Here is a 24078-nt window from a genome sequence, read left to right on the forward strand (position 1 = left end):
GGGTTTCCTTTTGGGGTGGTGAAAATGTTTGGAACTAGAGGGGATAGTTACACAACATGGTGAATATACTAAATGCCACTGAATTGTTCACTTTAAGATAATTATTTTGTTATATGAATTTTACATCAATTTTTTTAAAAGCTCCTCATGCATCCCTCTTCCCTGATCCTAGCTGTTCTTGTAGGCCCTTAGGACCCATTCTCCTGTCCCGTTACCACGAGGGCCTAGCTCAGCACCCCACCTTCTCCAGGTTCTGCAGGTCCTTGGAGACTGGCTGCTCAATCTTGAAGATGCCCAAGTTGGAGCGGAGACTGTTTTCTTCTCCCCGCATGGCATTCAGCATGGCCCGCACTTGGGCGATCTGCTCTAGAGCAGACTGATGTCCCACACCACTGGTGAAGGGGCCTATGGGAAATCCAAGATGGAGTTCAGATTCCCACTCAAGGCCCCTGAAAGGACCATCAGTGCTCTCCTGTCTTTTTGTGAGTAAACCCCACTTCTTCCTCACACGAGAGGGAACGGAAGGAAAATAAGAAGGAATGCATTAAACAATTATGGTTAATCTTAAAACTATTAAATGTGGCTCAAGAATCAAAAACAGGTGGGACTCCAGAGGTGGGTATAAGAAAACTGGAAATATTGTGAGCTGGGCTTCCTGTGGACCAAGTCCATGTTTGTGTGGCTAACAGAAGCGCACAGTGCCTTCCCTACCCCAGCACCAGCCTTCCTCCGCTCACCCTTGTTTGCACCTCTCCATAGGCTCTGAACGACTAGGTCAAAACAACAGTAAAGAAGGGGGAGAGGTTGATAAAGGGGTACCTTTGGCTTCAAATTCTTCCAGAAGATTATGTGCTTTCTTTTTGAAATCATCAGCTGAGTGAATAAGGCCTGTCTTGAATTTCTCCTTGTATTTCTTTAGCATCTGTTCACTGTCCAACAGAGTTTGTTGGAAGACGACCCACTCGCCATTGAGACTGTCCAGCATCTCCAGTACCTGGGGACATCAAAGAAGGGAGGATGACCCACGAGCAGGAGGTCTATCCTTCTGCTTAGTGCTTTTAAGGGCTCTTTTCTGATCCTCTGACCAAGTCTGTGGCCAAGTTCTGCATGCAAAGAAGCCCAAAGAAATCAAGCAGTAAGTTGCTGGGCCTAAAAGAAAACCATAAATTGACAGAAATATCATTTGAGTTAGTTTTGGATCTCAGAAGGTTTTGAATCTTGAGTCTTCTCCCCTGCTCTCCCTCTTGACAGTACAAGGGTCTGCTATGTGGGAAATTGGCTACCCCCACAACCTGCTCCTGGCATGGGCCCAACTTGCTGGACCAAACACCACTGGTACTCACACTGTCCTGAACTGGCACCTCATACTTCTCAAGGATGGTGAACTGCTCATGTATGGGGGGGATCTGGGTCTCCACGTTGAGCAAGTCATGCTGCAGGGTATCCATGAGTTGCAAACTGACCCCCAGTTCCTCCAGCGTCTGGGGAGGGCGGCTGATCCTGAAGGCAGGCAAAGAGAGCACTGGTAAGTGGACAGGGCAGGGCCTGCCCTCCCCACACCTGTGCCTGGCACCCGTGCCCATACTTCTCCGCATTCTCCTTCAGGTAGGTGTGCAGCTCCAGGAGGCGCCAGGCTGCCATCTCCTTGAGCAGACTCGTGAACTTGTTCTGCCACTCATTACAGTGCTGCACCAGCGAGAACTTGAGATGCGAGCAGTCCAGCAGTACAAACTGGATGTTGAGAACTGTCTCCTCCTTCTGCACATTATTAGCAACCTCCGTGTAGCTGCAAAGACCCATATTCCCACTAAGATGTTGTTTTCTTTGCAGATGTGCCTACTCCCCCAATGCCAGTTCAAGTTCTCATTTCCTACCACCCAGACCTGTGCAGCAACTCTAAAGCACTCTTCTATTCCCAGGTGTCCACCCCAGGCATACGGCTGTGACCATGTCATTTTCCCAACCACTGCCTACAGGAGAGCTGTCAGAATCCTTAGCCTGGCTGGCATTCAAGGCTTTAGAGTGTCATAGATATGGGTTGAGTTTACACTGCTGCTCACTAACTCTATGACCTCAGGCAGGTTATTTAACTGTTGGGAGCCTGTTTCCTCATCTGTAAGATGGTGATAGTAATAGACCCTACCTCAGGAAGTTGCTGAGAGAATGAAGTCGGCTGCTACATATAAATTCCTTTGCATTCTTCCTTTTCTGTTCTAGACTACTCACTATTTGGTAAACACGCTTATGTGTTCCCATCTTTATGCCTTTGCTTATGCTATTTTCTTTACCTGGAATGCCCTCCCACTGCCCATCTCTGCCTGTTGAAATCTAACCCACTCTGTAAAGCCCAGCCCGAAAATCACTCCCTTCGTGAAGCGTTTCCTCATGTCCCTGGACTCGAAATTTCTCTCTCCTTCCATTGAATTGCCCTGGCATTTTATGTACCTTAATCACATATTTATCACATTGAAGCTTGTATAATAATAAGTACATTAGCACAGTACTTTAGAGTTTACAAGGTGCTTTCATATATATTTAATAGTCCCACAACCTTTTAAACTAGGTAGTGTAATATCTATTTCATAGGAGACTGAGGCCCAAAGAATAGCAGTAACCTGCCTGAGGAAAAAAAAAGTAACCTGCCTAAGATTACACAGCTAGAAAGTGGTAGACCTGGGGTTTCAACCATTCTCAAGATGCTACGACCACTGCTCTTCCAGCAATACTTTTATCTCCCCTACTACATTATAGCCCTCAGGAGGAAAACATTTATTTATTTCTCCTTTTTATTCCTCACGACCCAAAGGACAGTGGTGTTTATTGAACAAATGAAAGACTAACTAGAGGATAAAGAGATGGGAGTTCTTCGCCTGCCTTCAGAATTTAAGATTCTTCTTCAGTTTAACTTCAATCTACCTTCTTAAAATGAAAGTGTTCACTTCTCTCATCTTTCAGATCCCTCGTATTTCTTCCTTCCCAACAGAACCCTGTGGGTATACCCCACCAAAACGGCTTTTTCCCTAAATCTTGTCCAGCTCTTATCTGATCCCTACCTCTGAGAAACAAAGGTCCAATGCCTTAGGTCCTATTCTTTTCCTATAGTTGAGGAGACCTTTTCTGCTCCTCCCCTACCCCCAAACCTCCTTCTTGAGCCTAGGTGTGGAACTCCTCCTGCAATTCTATACCTCTTTGAGACAGACCTACTCCTTACCGGGCAATGTCGGCATCAAAAGAAGAGACAGGGGGGTTGAGGCGCTGATAGCGACGTATGAAAGAGTCCTTGTTGATCTCCCAGATCTCCCGATACATATCCCAGGTCTTGAGGTAGTTCTGCAGCAGGCTTGCATTGCTGGTCATACCACTGCTGATCTGGGCCTGGATCTTCTTGATGTCCTCATCTCGTTCTTCAAAACCCACCAAAAGGCTTCGTACTAACTTCCATCCCAACCCAAGCTCTAGCCTGGCCCCGGGTCACTGCCCCAGACCTTCTATTCCAGTACCCGTCCCCAAAGAAATATGGGTCATACTTGAGCATTAGAAAATAAAGGAGGCAGAAAGGAAAAGTATGACTCTAATCTGTACAATTTGGATGTCTGAGCTGTTGATATCTAGACGTCTTATAACCCAGCCCCAGTCCCAAACTTGTCCTTCCTAATCTTCCAGCCCAAATCCCAAATCCCTTGAGCTTACTCACCTCATCTGACCTCTATCCCAGCCTTTGCTCCCTTCCCCAATCTGGCCCCTCGACCTGCATTTTCCATCACGGAGATGACTGGCCCAGTATGTCCGGTAACAGCCCTGGTCTCTTCTACTTTTTCCCATTCCTAAGCTTCTGATACCCCGGCACCAGGTGCCCCTCCCATTGTCCACTCACCCACGATTGTATGGATGGGGTCACGCTGAAACTTGCGTTTGATGAGAATTTCAGGGAGGTGGCGGAATACAGAGATGGTGGAGAAAAGGTGGTTGCCAATGTCATTGACTACACTTGCTAAAGTCTGCAGAGTGGGTGAGAATTCCACCTGTGGAAACACCATGGAGAGAGCCGTAACACAGGCCATGGAAGAGGCAGGCCTCAGGACTGGTAAGGTGGAACACCTCAGAACCAGGCCTGGAGGCCTTAGAATAAAGCCAAGGCCAAGGGCCAAGTTTAAGGACTGAGGGAAACTGGCAAATAAAGTGTAATGGTTTTGGGGAGTTGAGGGCAAACTGGTTCCCACCTGTGCTACACCTCCCTGCACGTCATGCTGCAAAATTACAAGAACTCGGAAGAGCGGGTTTGGGGTGGTTTTCCCATCCCCATTGATAGCTTTGGACAGTTCCAGCAGTGACCATTTCACGTTCAGGCGCAGGGCATCCTCCATCATGTGGTCCAACCGAATTGTGTACAGCATCCACTGCTGCTGAATCTGGTGGGAAGAGGGTGGGGGGAGAGATCCCTCAGGGAAGACAGAGCAGGTCCTGAGAAATGAGAACCAGCCAATAGGGACAGTAACAGCCTAATCAAATAGAAAGACAGGACGCTGAGTCCTGAGGGAAGAAGGTTTGAAAGACTGAAGGTTATGTGAATCTAAGACTAGAGCAGGATGTTTGAGCAGCACACACTGGGAAAGACCAAGAGAGTGGTCTGATGGACTGGGATAGTGGGGACTTCCCCAACCTCAAAGCCCTGGCCATAGGACCCCTACCTCAGGGCCATCATTCTTGAAGATTTCATAGGAGTTGGTCATGATTTCCACCACATCCTGGTGCAGGTTCACCAATTTCTGTTGCACAGCTGCCCGATGCTCTCTTTGGTCCTCCTCAAATTCCAGGTCCCTGTACACACGTTTGCCACTAATGCGCACCAACAGTGTTTCTGATATCTCTTGGGCTCGCCAGCCAATGGTCAGAGTGGATGCCTTGAACTCATTCACAATTGTCTGCACCTGAAGTCGGACCCCACCCATGGTGGGGAGGGTGTGTTTCAGCTTGAGAAGAGACCCTCTGGGCCTAATTCTATCCTCCCACCTGTCCTCTAGCTAGAGTTGCAGACATTAAAACAAAGTCCTGGGCCGGCCCGGTGGCTCAGGCAGTTAGAGCTCCATGCTCCTAACTCCAAAGGCTGCTGGTTCGATTCCCACATGGGCCAGTGGGCTCTCAACCACAAGGTTGCCAGTTCAACTCCTCGAGTCCCACAAGGGATGGTGGGCTCCGCCCCCTGAAACTAAGATTGAACACAGCACCTTGAGCTGAGCTGCCTCCTGGATGGCTCAGTTGGTTGGAGCACGGGCTCTCAACCACAAGGTTGCCAGTTCAATTCCTCGACTCCCACAAGGGATGGTGGGCAGCGCCCCCCGCAACTAGCGACGGCAACTGGACCTGGAGCTGAGCTGCGCCCTCCACAACTAAGACTGAAAGGACAGCAACTGGACTTGGAAAAAAGGCCTGAAAGTACACACTGTTCCCCAATAAAGTCCTGTTCCCCTTCCCCAATAAAATCTAAAAAAAATAAAATAAAATAAATAAATAAAAAACAAAGTCCTTCCCTAAGCACACTTAGTTTCTTTCACACTACACCCTGGTCTCTCCACCACTACCCAAGGTTCAGGTATTCATTTCCCACGCATCGGCCTTTCAGTCAGCCTTTAGGGTCGAAGGACCACGGCCCACCTTGCTGGCATGCACGCGGCACTCTGTGATGAAGAAGGCACTGGCCCCCTTCAAGGCCCACTGCAGTTTCTTGAGCCCAGGATGGATCTTCTTATCCAGGAATCGGATACGTTCTTTGAACAGGGCCTGCTCATCTGGGGACAGCATGGCAATAATCCTGTGTATAAGAGCAGACTGGTAGTTGATGGGGACAAGCTCTGAAGACCCCTCCTACACACCAGGAAATTTGGTGGAAAATCTGAAAGTTCACGATTCTAGACTAGTGCTTTCTAACAAAATTTTCTGCAATGATGGAAATGTTCTACTGTTCGTGCTGTCCTGTCCAATACAGTGGCCACTAGCCACATGTGACTACAGAGCATTTGAAATGTAGCCTGTGCAAATGAGTAATGAAGTTTTTAAATTACTTAATTTCAATTAATTAATTAAAATAGAAATAGACACATGTAGCCAGTGGCTACCATATTGGACAGTTCAATTCTAGACACCCAAAAAAGACTGCTGGTTCCCACCCTTTGGGACTTGAACTGGGCTGAGAAAGATACCCAACCCAAAACAAAGCCTCACTCCAGAAATAAGTACCAAGGACGTTCAGAGAAGGGGTGCAAGCATGGCCTTGGTTCAATGAATCTGATGTTATTCTGTGCCCATAATCAATACCACCCAGTTTCATTCCTAAAGAAGTGACCCAGGCTTACAGTATCTATGGCCCAAGTGCCCTGTGGGTGGGAGGGGACCTGGTTGCTTTTGCTCTCTACCCTAAAGCGAGAAGACAAAACTGCAAGAGACAGGAATCATCATAGGGCCATAAGAGAGAGTATGGGAAACATTTTCTTTAAGTGGACAAAAAAATGATGGATACGGCATGAAATGGACAACGTTATGGAGCAGGTAAGACAAAGAGGAGGCATAAAATAACATATAGAAGGGCAGCAAGGAGGATTGGAGCCCTACCTATTGTAATCTCGAGCAACAAGTAGCAGATTTTCACGAAGAACGCGCAGGTCCTCTGCGCATTCAGCTACATTCATCACATAATGGGGCGTCTCAAACAGCAGCCGCTCCCAGTAGTCAATCTCCACAAAGAGAATCAGCAGGAACCTTGGGGAGAAAAAAAAAGCAAAGCAGCTGAGGGTACCGCTCAAAGGCATAAACTAGTACCAACAACAGACTGAGGGCATGCAGGGCTAGGCAGCATTGAGGCATTTAATGACAAATGAATCAGAACGTCCAGGTAAGAAGGCTGACTGGACGCACGGGCTTTTGCTCCCCTCCCCAAAACACTAAAACAATAGTAAAGGGATTTTTTGTTGTTTGAGGCGTAAGCCCATAGATACAAGGAGACAACAGAATAATTTTGGAAGCTGAAAAGCAGATGGATAAGGAGCAGAACTGGAATCTAAGCTAGTCATGGAGACAGATCAGAAGGCTGTCCTGATTGAGCTGGTTCATGCTATAGGGCTCGCGAAAGTCCCAGAGGCTGGTGGCTTCAGGTATCAAGGAAGGGGGTAAAGGAGGAACTGAAACAGAAAGACGAGGTGAAAGTTTAGGAAGCAGCTCTCCATGTCTTCCCCAATGTCCTCCCCAACTCTGCACAGTTAAGTGAGTGCACCCTTCACCTCAACAAAAGACTGAAGACTTCTTGTCTGGAGAAGGTGATGGGGAACTGACCTTAAAATGGTTCCCTGGCACATGGAACTGAGCTAAAATGGTGGCCCGAGTGGAGAGAGAAGTCCCCAGCCTAAGCCCCAGCCCACTTCCGCATAACCCCCTCCCCCCTTCCCCGACTCAAGGTTAAGTCTCCAACCCATAAAAACCTGCTCAAAACCTTGCTAGGGACTCAGTCTTTTGGGAAGGATACCGCTGAGCCAGCTGGAGTAATAAAGCTGACTCTCCTAAAGCTCTGAGTGCCGCTTGGGTTCTTCCCGGTCTTGGATTCTGCAACAAAGGTAGTACAAAAACAGAGGGTCTTTGGACTGGGGTCCCCAGGCCCATTTGAAAAAGAGGATAATGTACTGAGAGAAGGAGGCATTAAGTGACCATGTACACACTGAAAGTTAAGACCTCCAGCCTTCTTTTCCGATGGAGAAACCAGCACTCTGGCAGTTGGATCTTCATCCTCCAGAAGGAAGTTTGAAAGATTGTTTTCTATTGTTTTCTGTGGCCTATGACCAGCCTAAGAGGAAAAGTGCCAAGGATAATGACCTCAGGATTCCCCGGAAAAAAGCCCACCTGGATAACCCTGCAGTGAAGGTCACAGTTGAGAAACCCCACTACCTGCTCAACAGAGCTTCCAGTCAGCCTTCCAGCTCCCTTCCCTTAAAAATATGGACAGACAGCCAAGGATCAGTGGCCTCTGTCTTTCCTAGCACAGAATGGAGTCCAAACAAACAAACAAACAAACAGAAAAAAACATTTAAAGGGGAACAAAGAGGGAACAGAAAGAAGGCTGCTTGTCCCAAATAAGAAAACTGCCACTAACATTCTCAGAGATATAGAAGAAACAAAAGAGCATCCATGAAACAAAAACAAGATGCCAAAAGAACACTTGGAGGTTAAAAATGATAGCAGAAAATTTAAAAATCAAAAGAAACATTAAAAAATAAAGTTGAGGACAGCTCAATGGCTCAGTTGGTTAGAGCGTGAGCTCTCAACAACAAAGTTGTCAGTTCAATTCCTGCATGGGATGGTGGGCTGTGCCCCCTGCAACTAACAATGGCAACTGGACCTGGAGGTGAGCTGTGCCCTCCACAGCTAAGATTGAAAGGACAACAACTTGACTTGGAAAAAAGGCCTGAAAGTACACACTGTTCCCCAATAAAGTCCTGTTCCCCTTCCCCAATAAAATCTTTAAATATATATATATATTTTTTTTTTTTCTATTGATTACATGTTGGAATGATAATATTTTGGAAAGATGGGGTTGAATATTAAAATTCACTTCATTTGTTTCTTTTCCTTTTAAATGCAATGCCCGAAAAACCTTAATTACGTATGTAGCCTTCATATCCAGTGACCTGCTCCTCCTTCCCATTCCAGCTGCCACTCCCATGCCACACCATGGAACTCATGACCTTCACAACTCCTCCACCTCTGAGATAACCCATTCAGACATCCCACCCCCTGAGCCCTGCTTCCTGCCCCCATTCCAAGCTCTTGTATTCAAGCCTTCCTAATGGACCTGTTCTTGGATCTCATGGAGACCTTCAGGCCACTGACCCGTCATCTTCCTGCCTATTCATCGCTCCCATCTCTGCTTCCTTCTCCACAGACCCTGCCTTCTGTCACTTTCACCACTATTTTGCCAGTCCTCACTAATTTGCCTCATTCCTTAACCTAAGCCACCTGGCAAAAAAAAAAGGGTGGAGAAAATAACAGGACCACACAGATTAGCACACTATACCTTCAGGTCTTGGATCGCAGCTGGACTCCCCTTCCTGTTCTCACAGTGACTGTTTGTAAAGTCCTCTCTACGTTCTCAAACCTGGCCTCCCCCCACCCCTCTCTGCAGAAAGCCTCACCTCCTACCATCACAGAAATACAACAGCCATCAGGTGAGAACTCCATGCATTTCCTGCTATAAAAATTAAACCTACAATTTCTCCCTTTTATGACAGAAGAGGTCCTCCTTCCACCCAAGGCCAACCCCTCTTCCTGGGCTCTGTTCTGACAAGGTTTCCTCCTGCTTTTTCAGATGCCATCTTTTGCAGCTCTCCCATACCCACAACCTACTAGTTCCTTCCCATCAACATTTAAGTAATAAGGCCAAGTTTCTACAATCTTACAAAAAACAAAAAGAAAACCAGCCCTCCCTCCACCCCATATCCTCCTACAGGTCCCACACTGAGCTCCCCTTTTTATAGCCTACGCTCTCACAAGGATTGTGCTCATGAACTCCCTTCATTTCCTTTCTTCCCGCTCCTCAATTCCCTGACCGCTGCCTCTCCTTCACTTCTAACAGTGCTCTCATCAAGTCTCGCCAGGACTCCTTGTAGCTAAACCTCACGGACCTCCTCAGGCCTTGTCTTCCTCCATAGGCCTTAACATCATGGTGGATTCCTCTCCAACTTCTCTGGACACACTCTTTCCCTGGCTTCTGGACTACAGTTCTCCCCTTGTCTGCCCTGCCCTTCAGTAGAAGTATGCTTATCTCTCTAGTATTGGAAATCACATTCAGCTAGACACTGGAGACTCAGCAAAAAACCCACTTTCCCTGCAGCTCCCTTAAATTCGGTCTCCTCAAGTTTCTTCACACCCAATACACTGGATCTCCCTGGGCCATGGCTTCAGCTGCCTTCTATAAGCTGATGACTCCCAAATCTACATGGCTAACCTGAGCTCTAGACTTGAATGCCCACCTGTCTACCCACCTCCTTGTCCCACAGACACCTCACACTCACTATGTCCAGAAACTCATCATCTGCTCTGCAAACCTGGAGCTCCTGTCTTGGGGAACACATCCCCACTGCCTAAACCATAACCACGTGTTCTCCCTCAGCCTCACTTTCCAACATCCAAATAACTACCAACTCTTGTGTTTCATAGTCAAAAGCAAACTTCAGAAATTCCAATATCTCCAAGGCAAGTATAGCTCAAGTGTAAATGGCAACTAACATTCGGCCTAAAGTTGAGCTGAAGAGTGCATGGTCCATCTAGAAGAGTGACAGCTCCAAGGTCTGAGGCAATTGCTGCTATATGGGAATGGGGGCCCAGTGTGAATACATTGTCTGATATTTTTTCAAGAGAGGTCAGAAAGTGGGTTTTTATGTAAAATCTCCTAATTTTTAAGTGCTGACAACCAATTCAACTGAAAAATAATTATAACTGGGGAGCTTCTGAACTGCTGACAATGTTCTTTCCTTGACCTGGATGATAGTTGCAAGGCTGTTTATTTTATACCTATTTGTTAAGCTGAACATGTATGTTTTAAGTACTTCTCTGTGTGTATATGTTTTGTAACAAAAAAATTTTTAGACGGAAAACTATTTAAACAATAAGATTATTTGTAAAAGTGGCTGGGTACAAAATTAACTTATTAAGGGTGGGGGGTGGGAGATGAGGGTAAGGGGGATCGAATATATGGTGATGGAAGGAGAACTGACTCTGGGTGATGAACACACAATGGGATTTATAGATGATGTAATACAGAATTGCACACCTGAAATCTATGTAATTTTACTAACAATTGTCACCCCAATAAATTTAATAAAATAAAATTTAAAAAAAAATTAACTTATTAAAATCAGTTTTCCAATATAAAACTGTAACCAGTTAAACATTATCACAGAGGAAGAGACGCATTATAATTAAAACAATAAAAAATTAACAAATTAACAAGAAATGTTTATATAACATTTATAATATTATATGTAACATTTATGTATTATAACATTATACATTATAACATTTCTTGTTAGTTGGTTTATATATGGAAAAATGAATTATGGGGAGGTCAAAATAAAAGAAAAATGAATTATGGACAAAAAAACAGGACTTAAAAAAGTTGAAAGAAAAATATACTATTCTTGGATAGAAAGACTCAAATCTTAAAGATGTTCATTCTTCTTAAGTTAACTTATAAATTTAACTCAATCCTTATTCCTATAAAAATAGGAATGGGACGATTTTTGGAACTAAACAAATTGATTTTAAAGTTCTTATAGGAAATATATATTTAAAATATCCAGGAAAACTCTGAAAAAGGAAAGTAATGAGGACAATAATTAAAAGTTTGATTCCTGCACATGAAAAGACGTACCAGAACAGAATAGAGAATCCCAAAATAGACAAAAATATACTTGAGAATTTGTTCTATTATAAAAACAGCAGTTCAATAAATGAGATTGGGTCAACCGGCTAGTCATCTGAGGACTAAAAGAAAACTCAAGTTGCATCTGTTCCCTTCTCCCTATATGAAAAAAATTTTCAAATAGATCAAAGATCTAAATGTAAAGAATAAAATCACAGTGCTCACTTCAGCAGCACATATGCTAAAACTGGAATGATACAGAGAAAATTAGCATGGTCCCTGCGCAAGGACTGACATGCAAATTCACGAAGCAGTCCATATTTTTCCAACAACATGGATGGGCCTTAAGGGTATTATGTCAAGTGAAATAAGTCAAACTGAGAAAGACAAATACCATATGATCTCACTTATATAGAGAATCTAAAGAACAAAATAAATGAACAAAGAAAACAGAAACAGACTCATAGGTACAGAGAACAAACTGATGGTTGCTAGAGGGAAGAGGGGTTGGGGAGCTGGGTGAAAAAGGGGAAGGGATTAAGAAATACAAATTGGTAGATACAAAATAGTCATGGAGATGTGAAGTACAGCACAGAGAATACAGTCAATAATGTTACAACAACTATGTATAGTGGGGGGGTACTAGACTAATTGAGGGATCACTGCATTAATTATATAAATGTCTAGCTACCATGCTATAGACCTGAAATAAATATAAAATAATATTGAATGTCAACTGTAACTGAAAAAATAAATAAATAAATAAATAATAAAATCAGAAAATATGGAATATTTTAAAAATAAAAAATCTTGAATAAAAATCACTTGATGTTTAAAATCTGCGTGGTTGCTTTTATTTTTTTTAATGAAATTGCACTTTTTAATCACAGAACAAAAGGCCCCACAACCTGAAGATGTGCTCATGAAACTTTGCATTCTAAATATTACTGAACTATTATTTAGAAAGAATATTGAGGTAAATATTCCAGAATATTTTGTCTGCTCTACAGGAAAGCACTGAATTAACAATATAGGAAATAATATCACATTTCAAGTTTTGCAAAAAGAGTATATTTTCACCTTTGTTGGAGAGGAATATTCCAATGAAGGGAATTATTCTCAAGTGCTCATTTATTTGTGATAAATGCTGTAAGAAATCGTGGAAAAAGAAATGCTGTTTTTCCAACCTTGCCGAGCTCCGCTAAAGTATGTGTTATTTTTGAAACTGTCAAAAGTCTTCAAAGTGAATAAGCCTCTCAAACACAAATGAACAGTAAATTACCAGACATTTAAAGAAAGCCTCCAAAGAAAAAGAGAGAGGCAAAATTAAAGGAAAATTACCTTAAATCTAGAATGCTAAACTCAGCCAAATGTCCAAGAAGTAAAACATAGGACACAGTTGTTTATCACACCAGAACTCAAAAAATTGACCTCCCGGGCCGGCCCGGTGGCTCAGGAGGTTGTAGCTCCATGCTCCTAACTGTGAAGGCTGCCGGTAGATTCCCACATGGGCCAGTGGGTTCTCAACCACAAGGTTGCCGGTTCAACTCCTCGAATCCCGCAAGGGATGGTGGGCTCCGCTTCCTGCAACTAAGATTGAACACGGCACCTTGAGCTGAGCTGCCTCCCAGATGGCTCAGTTGGTTGGAGCCTGTCCTCTCAACCACAAGGTTGCCGCCTGTTCGACTCCCGCAAGGGATGGTGGGCTGCGCCCCCTGCAACTGGCAGTGGGACTGGACCTGGAGCTGAGCTGTGCCCTCCACAACTAAGACTGAAAGGACAACAACTTGAAGCTGAACGGCACCCTCCAGAACTGGCATTGAAAGGACAACAACTTGACTTGGAAAAAAATAAAGTCCTGGAAGTATACACTGTTCCCCAATAAAGTCCTGTTCCCCTTCCCCAATAAAAAAATCTTAAAAAAAAAAATATTGACCTCCCATGCACCATGTCTCAGAAAGCTAGTAATGGATGTACTCCACCAAACAAAAGCATAAAGCAAGAAAGAGAAAGACAAAAGAGATAGGAAATCAAACAAGAAAAGAGGCTCAGGGAGGCCCCGGATGACAACCCTATAGCAGGCCTCGAAACCAACTAGTCAGACTGAAGCAGGAGGACAGGGAGTTCCAAGAGGTACAGCTCTAAGAACAACATGAAACCAGTACCATACCTTACAAGTCAGATAGTGAGGAAAAATATTATTCACAAGGGTTTTATTGGTTGGTCTGGAAGAATGAATGATAATGAACAGTGTGCTAACAGAAACAATAAGGTAATTACTAATTCCAAAATGAAGAAACATTGTACAAAGAAAGAACTGTAACAACAGCAAATTACTTGGATCAGCAGTAAACAATAGTGTCATAGTAAGATAAACACTGAATATTGATTTAACAAAAATTGTGCTATCACTATACTGGGAGAATGGAGGGATGTGAATATATGTGGAAACATTGCTATTAGCATAAATATATTCTCGTATGTTCTTCAAACTGGAGGCCTTGAATTTGTCTCCCTAAATATCACGGCAAGCCCACTTGGGCATGTATACTATCCAACATTGCACCAAAATGTTTCTTCATTTTCTCATCTTGATAAGATTGTCAAAATAACTTTAAAGCAAATTATCAAATTTTAACTTGTCAGTCAACAGGATGGATTTGGTTAATACTTTCCTGATGTTGGGCTGAAACCCTGTAAGAAACTTTTTTCACAGTGATGTTCAGTCTTTGCCAGAAGTTTGTCAATAAATTTCTGGAATGCAAATTTTATTTTATTGACAAATATACTTTCTAAAAACAAATCAGTCTAGGGTATCATTTTTGTAAAATATTTTATAATTTGTCCTCAGACAAGTGGTCAGGCACTAGAGGTAGGAAAGTGAAGCTTAGCTGAGTTTAGTGTTGACAGCCCAGAATGAACTGACAGATGGAGAAAGCACTATATGATTAGCAAAAAAAAGGAGAAAGTGAAAGCCCTAGACACAAAAAACAAACAGATGTCAGTGTCCCCTATCCTGTTCTGGGGAAATTCCACTACACAGAGCAATCTGCTACATACATAGTGATAACACAGCTCTTTTCAGCCAGGGTATAGACAACATCTGGAATATGTTTGTGGTTAAGTGCAGTCTGTAAAGCTGATCTGGCCATAAAAGGTGGTAAAAGCCAATTTGGACTTCAAAGTTCAAACATTTGGGATATAAGGTGGAGTAACAAAACCGCTTGTGAGATAAAATAGGTGCTATTAGGACTGGAAGGCTCCCAGAACTAAGGGAGAAGCAGGTAATTCTGAGGACAATCTGGACATCTGAAAAGCATGCAAGATCTTATCTAGACATTGAACACAAAAGAGTAAACCCAATAAAGTTATCTGTACCTCCTTGGAGTGTTAATACACTTTGGAAAAGCTGAAACTGTCTTGAATTTCTTTACTAGTTTGATAAGCCCAGACTTTTCAAAATCCTTCCCTGTCATAAAGTTCCCCACCCCCCATACATTATTTACTGGATTGGAGCTGTTTTACCGTGTTTCCCCGAAAATAAGACCTAGATGGACAATCAGCTCTAATGCATCTTTTGGAGCAAAAATTAATATAAGACCCGGTATTATATTACATTATATTACATTATACCTGGTCTTATAGTAAAATAAGACCAGGTCTTATATCAATTTTTGCTCCAAAAGACGCATTAGAGCTGATTGTCCGGCTAGGTGTTATTTTCGGGGAAACACGGTATCTTAAAAATGTAAAGCAGCTTATAAGAGATCTCTCTAGCAAAAACTACCGAAGGACAGGAGCACCTCTTTTCTCTGGAAGAAGTGCCTAGCAATTATCTGGGTTTCAGCTAAACCTAAATATTTGACCCAAAGTTGCATTGTTATGATCTACTATAAAGATTATGCAAACTGGGGGTGGCCGGTTAGCTCAGTTGGTTAGAGTGTGGTACTAATAACACCAATTGCCGGTTCAGTCCCCGCATGGGGCACTGTGAGCAGTGCCCTCCTTAAAAAAAAAAAAAAAAAAGATTATGCAAACTGTATTTTAGATAAATACCTAATGTATTCCTCCACAAGAGATGATCACAGCAGACAGAAATGTTCTCTCTTAAGTTTATCCTTACTAGATGGACACTAGCTCAAACATTAGGTAGACACATCATTGTGGAGCGTAGGGAACAAGGTGTAGGAAACCTTGAAATCCTCTAGTACAGAATATTCAGAAAACTTATAGAAATTTTACAACTTATAAGTCCATCAATAGTGGACCAATTGATTAAATTACAGTATAGCCAAACTATGGGCTGTTATAGGCCATGAAAAATAATTACACATTTCTGTTCCTACAGAATGGAAAACCTCCCACACGTATTGTTAACATTAAAAGAACTTGCAAAAATAACTGGTTATAATGTGATCCTATTTTATGTGTGCAGTGTATATTTTTTATTACATGGTAATCATGGTTATCTCTTAGAGGCTGTGTGCTGGATTTTCACTTTTCCCTTTATATACTTCTACACCAATCTTTTTTTTTTTTTTGCAGTGAGTGTGCACTACTTTTGTAATTTAAAAATACTCAGTAAATATTTTTAAAATTAAAGAAAAACAACCATATGAAATGGGGGGAAGAATGATTAAAAATATATAATAAATCTTTAAGAGTGGTTATCTTTGGGGTAAGTTTTTCTTTCTTCTACTTTTATGCATTTTGCAATTTTTTTTAAATTATCAATAATTTTAATGGAAAATTAAATCATTTTGAAACACTGTACAGAAGAGTGTGTATAGTATGTTAGTATTTATATTAAAAAGGTTACTTATGCAGACATACACTCTTATCTCTGGAATGTTACACAAGAAACTTGTAATATTGAATCTTCAGAGAGAAACTGAGTCACTAAGGGACAGAAGTGGAGGGAGAGTTTTCATTCTCTACCATAGTATAACTTTCTAATCTTATAACGTGCATATATTACCCTTTCTGAAAGGTTAAAATGTTTTAAAAAATAAAATTAAAAATTAAAACTCTCTGTCTCCTGGACTCCATTTCCACACAGGCCTTCTCTGGCAAAGCCCCTTCTACATTTGCCCAACAAATAAGCACAGTTTCTGAGTTAAAGTCAATGCTAGTAGCAACAGCCTAGAAGCATGGGAAGCAATTCTTATTATAAGAGCTGATGCATAGCCGATGATAAGAGGGAGCCCAAACCAATCAAGTAGATATTTCCTTCCAATTAAGAAAAACACTGTCACCAGAAGGTTTGTAATCTCTGTGGGCAGATTTATTTTTCTCTTCTGCATCTTACGTGGAAAGGAAGCATGGCTCCATGGGTAGAACTATTCACTCACAGAGTAACAGAGGGCAGGGACTTTTCCGTTGTAAACATTCTCTGTGCCTATCTCAGTTTCTAGCGAATGGAAGGCAATCATATATATATTTTAATAACTAATAATGAATCAATCAAATTTTAAGTAATTGTAATATGAAAATGTCGTAATTATAAAGCTGCGGAAGAGGGCATGCTCTGACAACCCCATCAATTCTCAGGAAAGCCCGCACATGATGGCTCGCGGTTTGGGTGATTTAGCTGAGCCATCATGGCCATCTAGTGGCAGAACACTTACATCACCAGTTTAGTAGGTTAGTGGGGGTTTTCTTTTTTTAACCAATTTTTTTGAAGATAAACTGTAAAATTAAAATTAAGAAATGATAGTAAACATATTATAATATAAGAGAATTAGAGAGAGGAATGGAGAGAAAACCAAGGGATGGGAGTTAAACTCTTGGGAGAGTTGGAGAAAGGGAATGGCACCAAAGACACAATAAGTAAAAGGAGAAGTCGGGTAAAGGGAAAATGAGTGGACTTGGGGCTTGTACTTGTCAAAGTTGACATCCAGCATGCCCGCCTTCTCCTGGCTGATGCGTAACAGTGGGGTATCCAACCGCCGAACGCAGTCCTTGTCCAGTGTTGATGTCCAGTCTTGGAAGGTTTTTCGAACCAGTTCATCAATGGCCTGAACCATCTGCTGATAGGTATGTACACTCTCCTCTCCAGTTCCAATGTGAGGTAAGAAATGAGCACTAGAAAGACACTGAGGAGTAAGAACAACCAATGGGTAGAGCTTACTTGCCACATTCCTCCATGTTATCATCTCCCTGAGACCACACACACACACACACACACACACACACACACACATCACCACCACCACCAACAACAATATGTGTAAGGCTTGCCGTGGAAGTTGATTTTGACTACTTAGAGGAAAGGCAGAGCCAAAAAGAAGGGTGAGAAGAAGAGACCAAGGCACAATGAGAAAGGGAGTCAAAACAAAGAAAGAGAAGCACAGAGATTCAGCTCAAGAAAAAAGTTAGGGGAAGAAAGTAAATTACAGAAGGTGAAGGATTTAAGAGGTACAAGACTGAAAACTAGTATGAGCCCTTCCTCAGTGGTCTTAGCCCACCACTTCCTAAGAAGCTTCCAGTTGTCTGCAGGTGGCCTCATTCCCTCCCTGAACCAATTAGATGATAGCAGGTACCTCAATAACTTTAGATCTACATTATCAAAGAGTTTTTTGGTGTTTTTTTTTCTGTTTCTTTGTGACTGTCCTTTTAGGGCGACCAGCCTTCTAAGGGCCTCACCTGCCCAGTTCTCTAGATCGTGAATTTTTCTACTCCTCTGGTGGCCCAACTTCACAAATGCTGACCCTATTCCTCCTGTCCACTTTGATATGAAATACCTAAAATGACCCACATTCTACCACACATTCGCCCTCGCTGCAAATCCAAGGCCATGGCCTGCCTCACTGCAGAGCTGCATCTGCCATTCCCCTGGGCAGATTTACTCTCTGGTCATGAAAATAGTCTAGGGAAACTCTGGACAGGTCCCCCATCTCGCCCAGCATGTGGCACAGTCTGCAAACTACCATCTCCCTGAGGCCAAGATTTGGAAAAGGCCAGATGCTTACATTCATCACTCTGTCGATGCGACGCCGTAGGATCCGCACCCAGTGTGCCTGCCCAGAATACTGGGCCATGTAGGGTTCCAGGTATGGCCATTTCTTCATTAGCTCACGGTTCACGAGGGCCAATTCACTATTAAACAACATGTAGAGATCCACAGCCTTCTTGTCATATGTTCGCTTGATAGCCTAAGGAAAAAGAGAGAGAAGTTGACAACATGCCCTGGGGATTCAGGTTCCTCCAGTTACTCATCCCACAGGAAAGTTACACCCTGTTGTGGGAGTCACACTCCTTAGTGACCTGGAAACCAGGGGAAGAGAAGGAAGAAAAGAGGCCCTGGCAATTGAGGGCAGGAGAAAGAGCATGAATGGAGGCAGGATGGTGCCTGGAAGAAACTGCAGGAAAGCACAAGAGCACCAGGGGTGGAGGAAGCAGCGGGGCAGCAGCACCTCACGGGCTGCCAGCCTGTGGAAGATGTCCAGCAGTAACACTCCATGCTCCACGTCTCGAACTAACTCGAAGGCGGAGGTGATCAGGTTCTGAGTCATCACCTCCAGGTCCTTGACTCCAGCACGAAACCTGTACCATGAGAGAGGCACGGTGAAGGGTGGGTGCCCTCGCTAGCCCCCAAGTCCGTCCCCTGAGTAAGAATCCTGTGTCATGTACTGAGGGTGTTTTACATGCCAGCCACTGACTAAGTGCTTTACATACACTAATGCATTCACTCCTTAAAACAAGGCAGTGAGATAGGTTCTATCATTAACCTTGTTTCATAGATGAGGAAACAGAGGCTCTAACTGGTAGGGTAATTTGCCTAGTCACATATCTACTATGTGGCAGAACCGGGATTCGAGCCCTGAAAGGCTAACTCTGGAACTCTTCCTCTGAACAGCCACCTCATTCCTTGCACTCTCTCCTGTCCATCCCATCCCTCATCTGTCACCTCCACACAATCCTTTGTACGCTCTCACCTGACCTCCCTTCCCTGCTTTACCCCAGTCAGCCTGTGGCTCTCTCACCGATTGTAGTCTTCATGCCAAGAGGTGTTCTTGACATCCAGGATGCCCCCAGGAACAGCTCGCAGCATGTGCAGGTTTTTATGAAAGATGTCCTCAATCTCCAGCAAGTTCCGTGTTATCTGGGGCCCTTGGGCACCAAAGAAGTAAGGAAGGGGACCTTGCTTGCCATCTTCCCAGCGGGCAAAGTGGTACTGACAGTCACATACCTAAAAAGAAGTCAGTGTGAGAATTCCTGCTCTCCCTTCTGAACTTGTAAATCCTGAGCTCTATGGTGTAGCTTAAAATGTCTAAAAACTAGGGAGGACCAACCAGATGCAAGGGACTAATGAGATGAATTTTGGCTGTTATGAGATGCTAAGGCAATTATAACAGGCAAAGTCTAAAAGAACAGGATGGTGGTAGGTTACACAGTGACACAGGAAGCGCCAGAGAGGTAAGTTCTATGTTTAGCCTCTGCCCCAGCTCTCCCACTACTGGATGGGGATTCTGGAATGTCTGCTGTTGCCTTTGATTCTCCTTTCCTGACAGTCTTCCCACCTCAATCAGGTCCTTGCAGCGCTGCACAAAAGCATCAACCTGAGCAAATATGCTGGTCTGGTCTAGGACCCAGCCCCGACTGGAGAACCTGTGTTAGGAAAAAAATGGACCGACTCAAAAAGCAAGAACACTAGGTGTCAATCTGCCTATACAACGCTAGAACTGGTACCCTTGATTCAGGGGGAGCCTTAGAAAAGGAGACCCCAAGAAGTGGTTTTCCTGAACTCTGAGAGAGGAAACACAAAGGGAGGAGACAAAGTACCTTAGTTCTAGGAGATTTATACATAATGGAATTTTAAACTTGAGGGCCAAGAAAGGAGGAAAAGACCAGGAAGGACTCCTGGAATCAGGGAGAAGTTATCAAAGTGAAGAAAACCTAGGGCTAGGAGCTAGAATATCTATATCCAGAGAGAAAACTCAGACCCATATATAGAAACTCCAGGGTCTAGAGAAATATAATCCATAGGCTTAAAAAAGAAAAGTGCAAGTGAAAGGAGTCAGAATCTCCCTTCTATAGGAATGGCACGGGGACAATACATGGGACATTGGGGAGACACAGCGTACTGGGTATGCATCTGCACCGCCCGCAGGTAGTGATCTTTCCAGGCGTGACAACAGGAAATGCAGCCTTGTAGGTCCTCCTTGCTAGAAGAAACATATCCCTCAAAGATTCGGTCCAGGGAGATGGCATGACAGCATAAGCGGATGATCTCATTGCTCATCTGCAGAACAGGTCCCAACAGCTTCAATTCACAGCTTTAGTTGCACCCACCCCCTTCTCTGAAGCTCCCTGACCATGCCTCAGGTCTCGGCCTCCTACTTCTTGATTTGACTCCTGATATCCGCTGGCTGGGCACTGTTCTCCACTTCCGGCGGGCAGCCCCTCTGGATTCCACCTCCCTCCCTGCCTCAGCCCAGCTTGCAACTGCACTTGCCAGCGAGCACTCAGCTTGGTGCCTTTCTCCCACATGTGGGCTCTGTTACCCCAGTTGAAATGTGCCAGATCCTGCTCCTCAAAAGCCAATGTTCTTTCCTAAATCTACCTCTTGCCCACTGCAATTTCCATCTTTGGAATTGAGACGAAGAATCTTTCCCTTCTGTACAAGTCAGCCTGGGAATCTGTCGTTCCTGCCTCCCTCCCCACACTCCATCACCTCTTCTCAAAGACCCTCCTCTCACCTAGGCTACTTCCCTCTGGGAGCAAAATGTCCAGCCCAGACCCCAACTCTGAGCGTCGCTAACATTGACAATGCAGGCAGGCACCTTTGGTCTCTGTCTGACTGGAAGGGTGCTCCTGTTTTTTCACCACAGATCTTCTGCTAAGAGAATTCCACCGTCTTTAGAATATCTGAGTTCTGTCAATGTGGCCACCATCTAAAAACCCTCTGCCCCCCCTCTGCTGACACACACCTTTCTGAAGAGGGAGGTCAGTCTCTCCCGAGTGTTGTAGTGGGGAGAGTTGACCCAGATGATGCGGATGAGACTGATCAACTTTGGAAGCTTATTAGGGATGTCCTTAGGCCGCACGAAGGCTAATTCCTGGTAAGGTTCCTTCAGGATTGACAGAAAAGTCAGGTTCGACTGTGCTTGACAAGAACCATCCTGGCAATAGAGAGAAACCAGGAGTAAACTTATCCACTGAAAAGAACTGGTTCAAAGCAAGTGCTTTTTATCCATCTTGAACCCCAACCTGTCTTGCCTCCACTGGGAAGTAGTCCCAATGAACCCAGCCCTACCTGCTACCAACCACTTCAGGTCTCTGCAGCCCCCAGGGTCACAGTTTACACACAATGACTTTTATTCATGTACTAGTTTCTACGAAAGTATTTTTATGCCTTTTCTCATGTATGAGTCCCAGCTCCCCCACTAGACTGGGAGTTACCCAAGCTCAGGTTTTGTGTCTGTTCCCCTAGTTCCTCCAGTTGAACTCAGCATTCTGCACAAAGTAGGTACTCAACAGCTGTTGATCAACTACCATGTTTCCCCGAAAATAAGACCTAGCTGGACAATCAGCTCTAATGAGTATTATATTATATTATATTATATTATATTATATTATATTAGACCCGGTCTTATATTATAGTAATATAAGACCGGGTCTTATATTAATTTTTGCTCCAAAAGATGCATTAGAGCCAATTGTCCTGCTAGAACTTATTTTCGGGGAAACATTGTAACTGGGCATCACTCCCATTCATCCCCATAGTTTTCACCAGAGTTTCTTTCACTGCCCTGTACTCAACCAAGGTTTTAGACTTTCTACCTAGCTGTGCCTCAATTCCCTCAATACCTAGCTTAAAATTCCACCCAGGGAGAGAAGTCTTCTATCTCTGTACTCTATAGATCACTCTGATCTTCTGTCTTCAACAATAACATAATCAGCTTGTCATACTATATCAAATTTATGCTTTACGTGTTTATCTTGCAACCCTCTTAGCTGAACCACATGGGTTCCTCTCTGATCCCACGACATCTAGTAATCCTATTTTGTGTAAGTCTTATTTTCTCAGCTGGATTGGGCTCATAGAGGGTACTCAATGTATATTTATTGATTAACTAGTTGTCTCTCTAACTAAACTATAAGCTCCTTGAGACCTTATGTTCTACTATTTTATACTCTCCACCAGTACATGTCCAGTCACTGGGTGAATCTATCTTCTCTGTTGATGATTATGTTGGATCCCTCTTCTTAGCACCCTAGATTGTCCGAATCACCGTCCACTTTCTGCTAAACCTCCATCCTTCTAGCCACTCACACACCTGGATCTGCTGAGCCAGTTTCACAAAGGGTGCCAAGTAGGAAGACTTGGCAAGACGCAGGATGGACTCAATGTGTTTCACTCCTTCCTTCACCAGCTGTGTACTGATGCCAGACAGGTCCATGCATCGGTTGCGCCAGAACTCAATCTCCTCCAAAGGACCTAAATTTTCTCCTGTATCCACAGTCTCCTGGGCACTGAGCACCTCCTTTATCTGCCGGGTCCAGTGGATCATGGAGGCTGCAGGAGAGAATGCAAAATCTCTTCATTTCTTTACTCCCCAATGTGTCCTTCCCTCTGCCTCCCTCTGCATCTGGGCTGCCCTTTTCCTCTCCCCTAGGATCCCCGACACAATGGCAATGCCAGCCACTCACTCTCTAGCCGCTGCACCAGCTCTTTGTCCTTAAACACCACCTCAGGTTTCATGTTCATGGCCTCTGCAGGGATGTAGAGAACAGTATGCCCCTCCAGTTTGTACCGAGTATCTAAGGAAAGGAAAGGACCATGGAAGTTCATAGAAAAGAAAGAGTTTATGTCACCCCAGTTCTGATCATGGTTAATGGTCTGGGGCCCAGGAAGTATATTTCAAAAGAGCAGGCAGGAGACACTGACTCATACTTTTTTAATATCAAAAGGAAAAATGACAGAAGGCTAGAGAGAAACCTCATTGAGGTATACGAAGAGACTGTTATAAAACAAGGTCAAAGATCTGTACCATGCCCTCACCACTCTCTTCTAAGACACATACACTATCCTACTTCCTCCATGCCACCTACATTTCCTCTTGTTCCTCTACATTTCCCACATCTACTCTTGGAAATTTCCAACTCTAAGTTTTAGCAGGTTTGGCCAACTGCTCTATAGCAGAAAAGTGTATCTGGATTAGAAGGCAAATTCTGTATCTTTTTCCACTCATTCAAAAAACACATACCAAGTACCTACTCTGTGCCAGGCAATGTAGGTACTCGGGTTGAGTCTCCCACGTGCCTCATCAGCTCTACTGTCAGCGGGGCACTAGAACAGAGTGTTGAGGCACCAGGCACTCAAGCCTTTCTGCTCACCTGTCAGGCACGCCAAGAACCTATGCAGATGAGAAGCAAAATGATTCCGAATACTCTCAGGCCAAGTTGTGTTTGTAAAGATCTGAGGGGCAAAGACACCACTGAGGAGGCGAAGCAGGGCTGGGATGTAGGAACCCCGCACCGTCCCAAACTGCACAATTGCCTCAAAGTTCTCTGGAGTGATGGGAACCGGTGCTTGACGGATGAAATAGACAATCTGGTTCTGGGTCTGCATGAAAGACATTAGATCAGAGTTCAGTCACCAGGCCCAGCCATGATACCCAAAGGAACCTGAGGCTCCAATCATGAAAGCCTGACTGAGTTCTTTGTAACAT

General features: G+C 43.9%; 1 protein-coding gene and 1 non-coding gene across 3 annotated transcripts in view; one reads left to right on the forward strand and one right to left on the reverse strand.

The window, feature by feature from the left end:
* Positions 1-24078, reverse strand: part of DNAH2 (dynein axonemal heavy chain 2) — a 100216-nt gene that overhangs the window by 59396 nt on the left and 16742 nt on the right. For both annotated transcript variants that reach the window (XR_012492034.1, XM_019745158.2), the window contains exons 5-24: positions 23744-23972; positions 23057-23167; positions 22684-22922; positions 21334-21525; positions 20488-20645; positions 19924-20011; positions 19387-19592; positions 18817-18946; positions 18373-18555; positions 17282-17496; positions 6607-6753; positions 5653-5809; positions 4689-4928; positions 4221-4409; positions 3875-4022; positions 3212-3404; positions 1586-1786; positions 1344-1500; positions 820-994; positions 242-405 (exon numbers count right to left, since the gene is read on the reverse strand). Coding sequence is in view for 1 of the 2 variants with exons in the window: in XM_019745158.2 (XP_019600717.2) it covers positions 242-405; positions 820-994; positions 1344-1500; positions 1586-1786; positions 3212-3404; positions 3875-4022; positions 4221-4409; positions 4689-4928; positions 5653-5809; positions 6607-6753; positions 17282-17496; positions 18373-18555; positions 18817-18946; positions 19387-19592; positions 19924-20011; positions 20488-20645; positions 21334-21525; positions 22684-22922; positions 23057-23167; positions 23744-23972 (3522 nt within the window). In the remaining variant the exon portion in view is untranslated. The remainder of the gene's footprint in view (positions 1-241; positions 406-819; positions 995-1343; positions 1501-1585; positions 1787-3211; positions 3405-3874; positions 4023-4220; positions 4410-4688; positions 4929-5652; positions 5810-6606; positions 6754-17281; positions 17497-18372; positions 18556-18816; positions 18947-19386; positions 19593-19923; positions 20012-20487; positions 20646-21333; positions 21526-22683; positions 22923-23056; positions 23168-23743; positions 23973-24078) is intronic.
* Positions 11619-11726, forward strand: LOC141569120 (U6 spliceosomal RNA). Its single transcript, XR_012492512.1, has one exon. It is a non-coding gene; the product is annotated as a U6 spliceosomal RNA (small nuclear RNA).

Source organism: Rhinolophus sinicus, linkage group LG15 (genome assembly GCF_036562045.2).
Source record: "Rhinolophus sinicus isolate RSC01 linkage group LG15, ASM3656204v1, whole genome shotgun sequence".
NCBI classification, from domain to species: domain Eukaryota; kingdom Metazoa; phylum Chordata; class Mammalia; order Chiroptera; family Rhinolophidae; genus Rhinolophus; species Rhinolophus sinicus.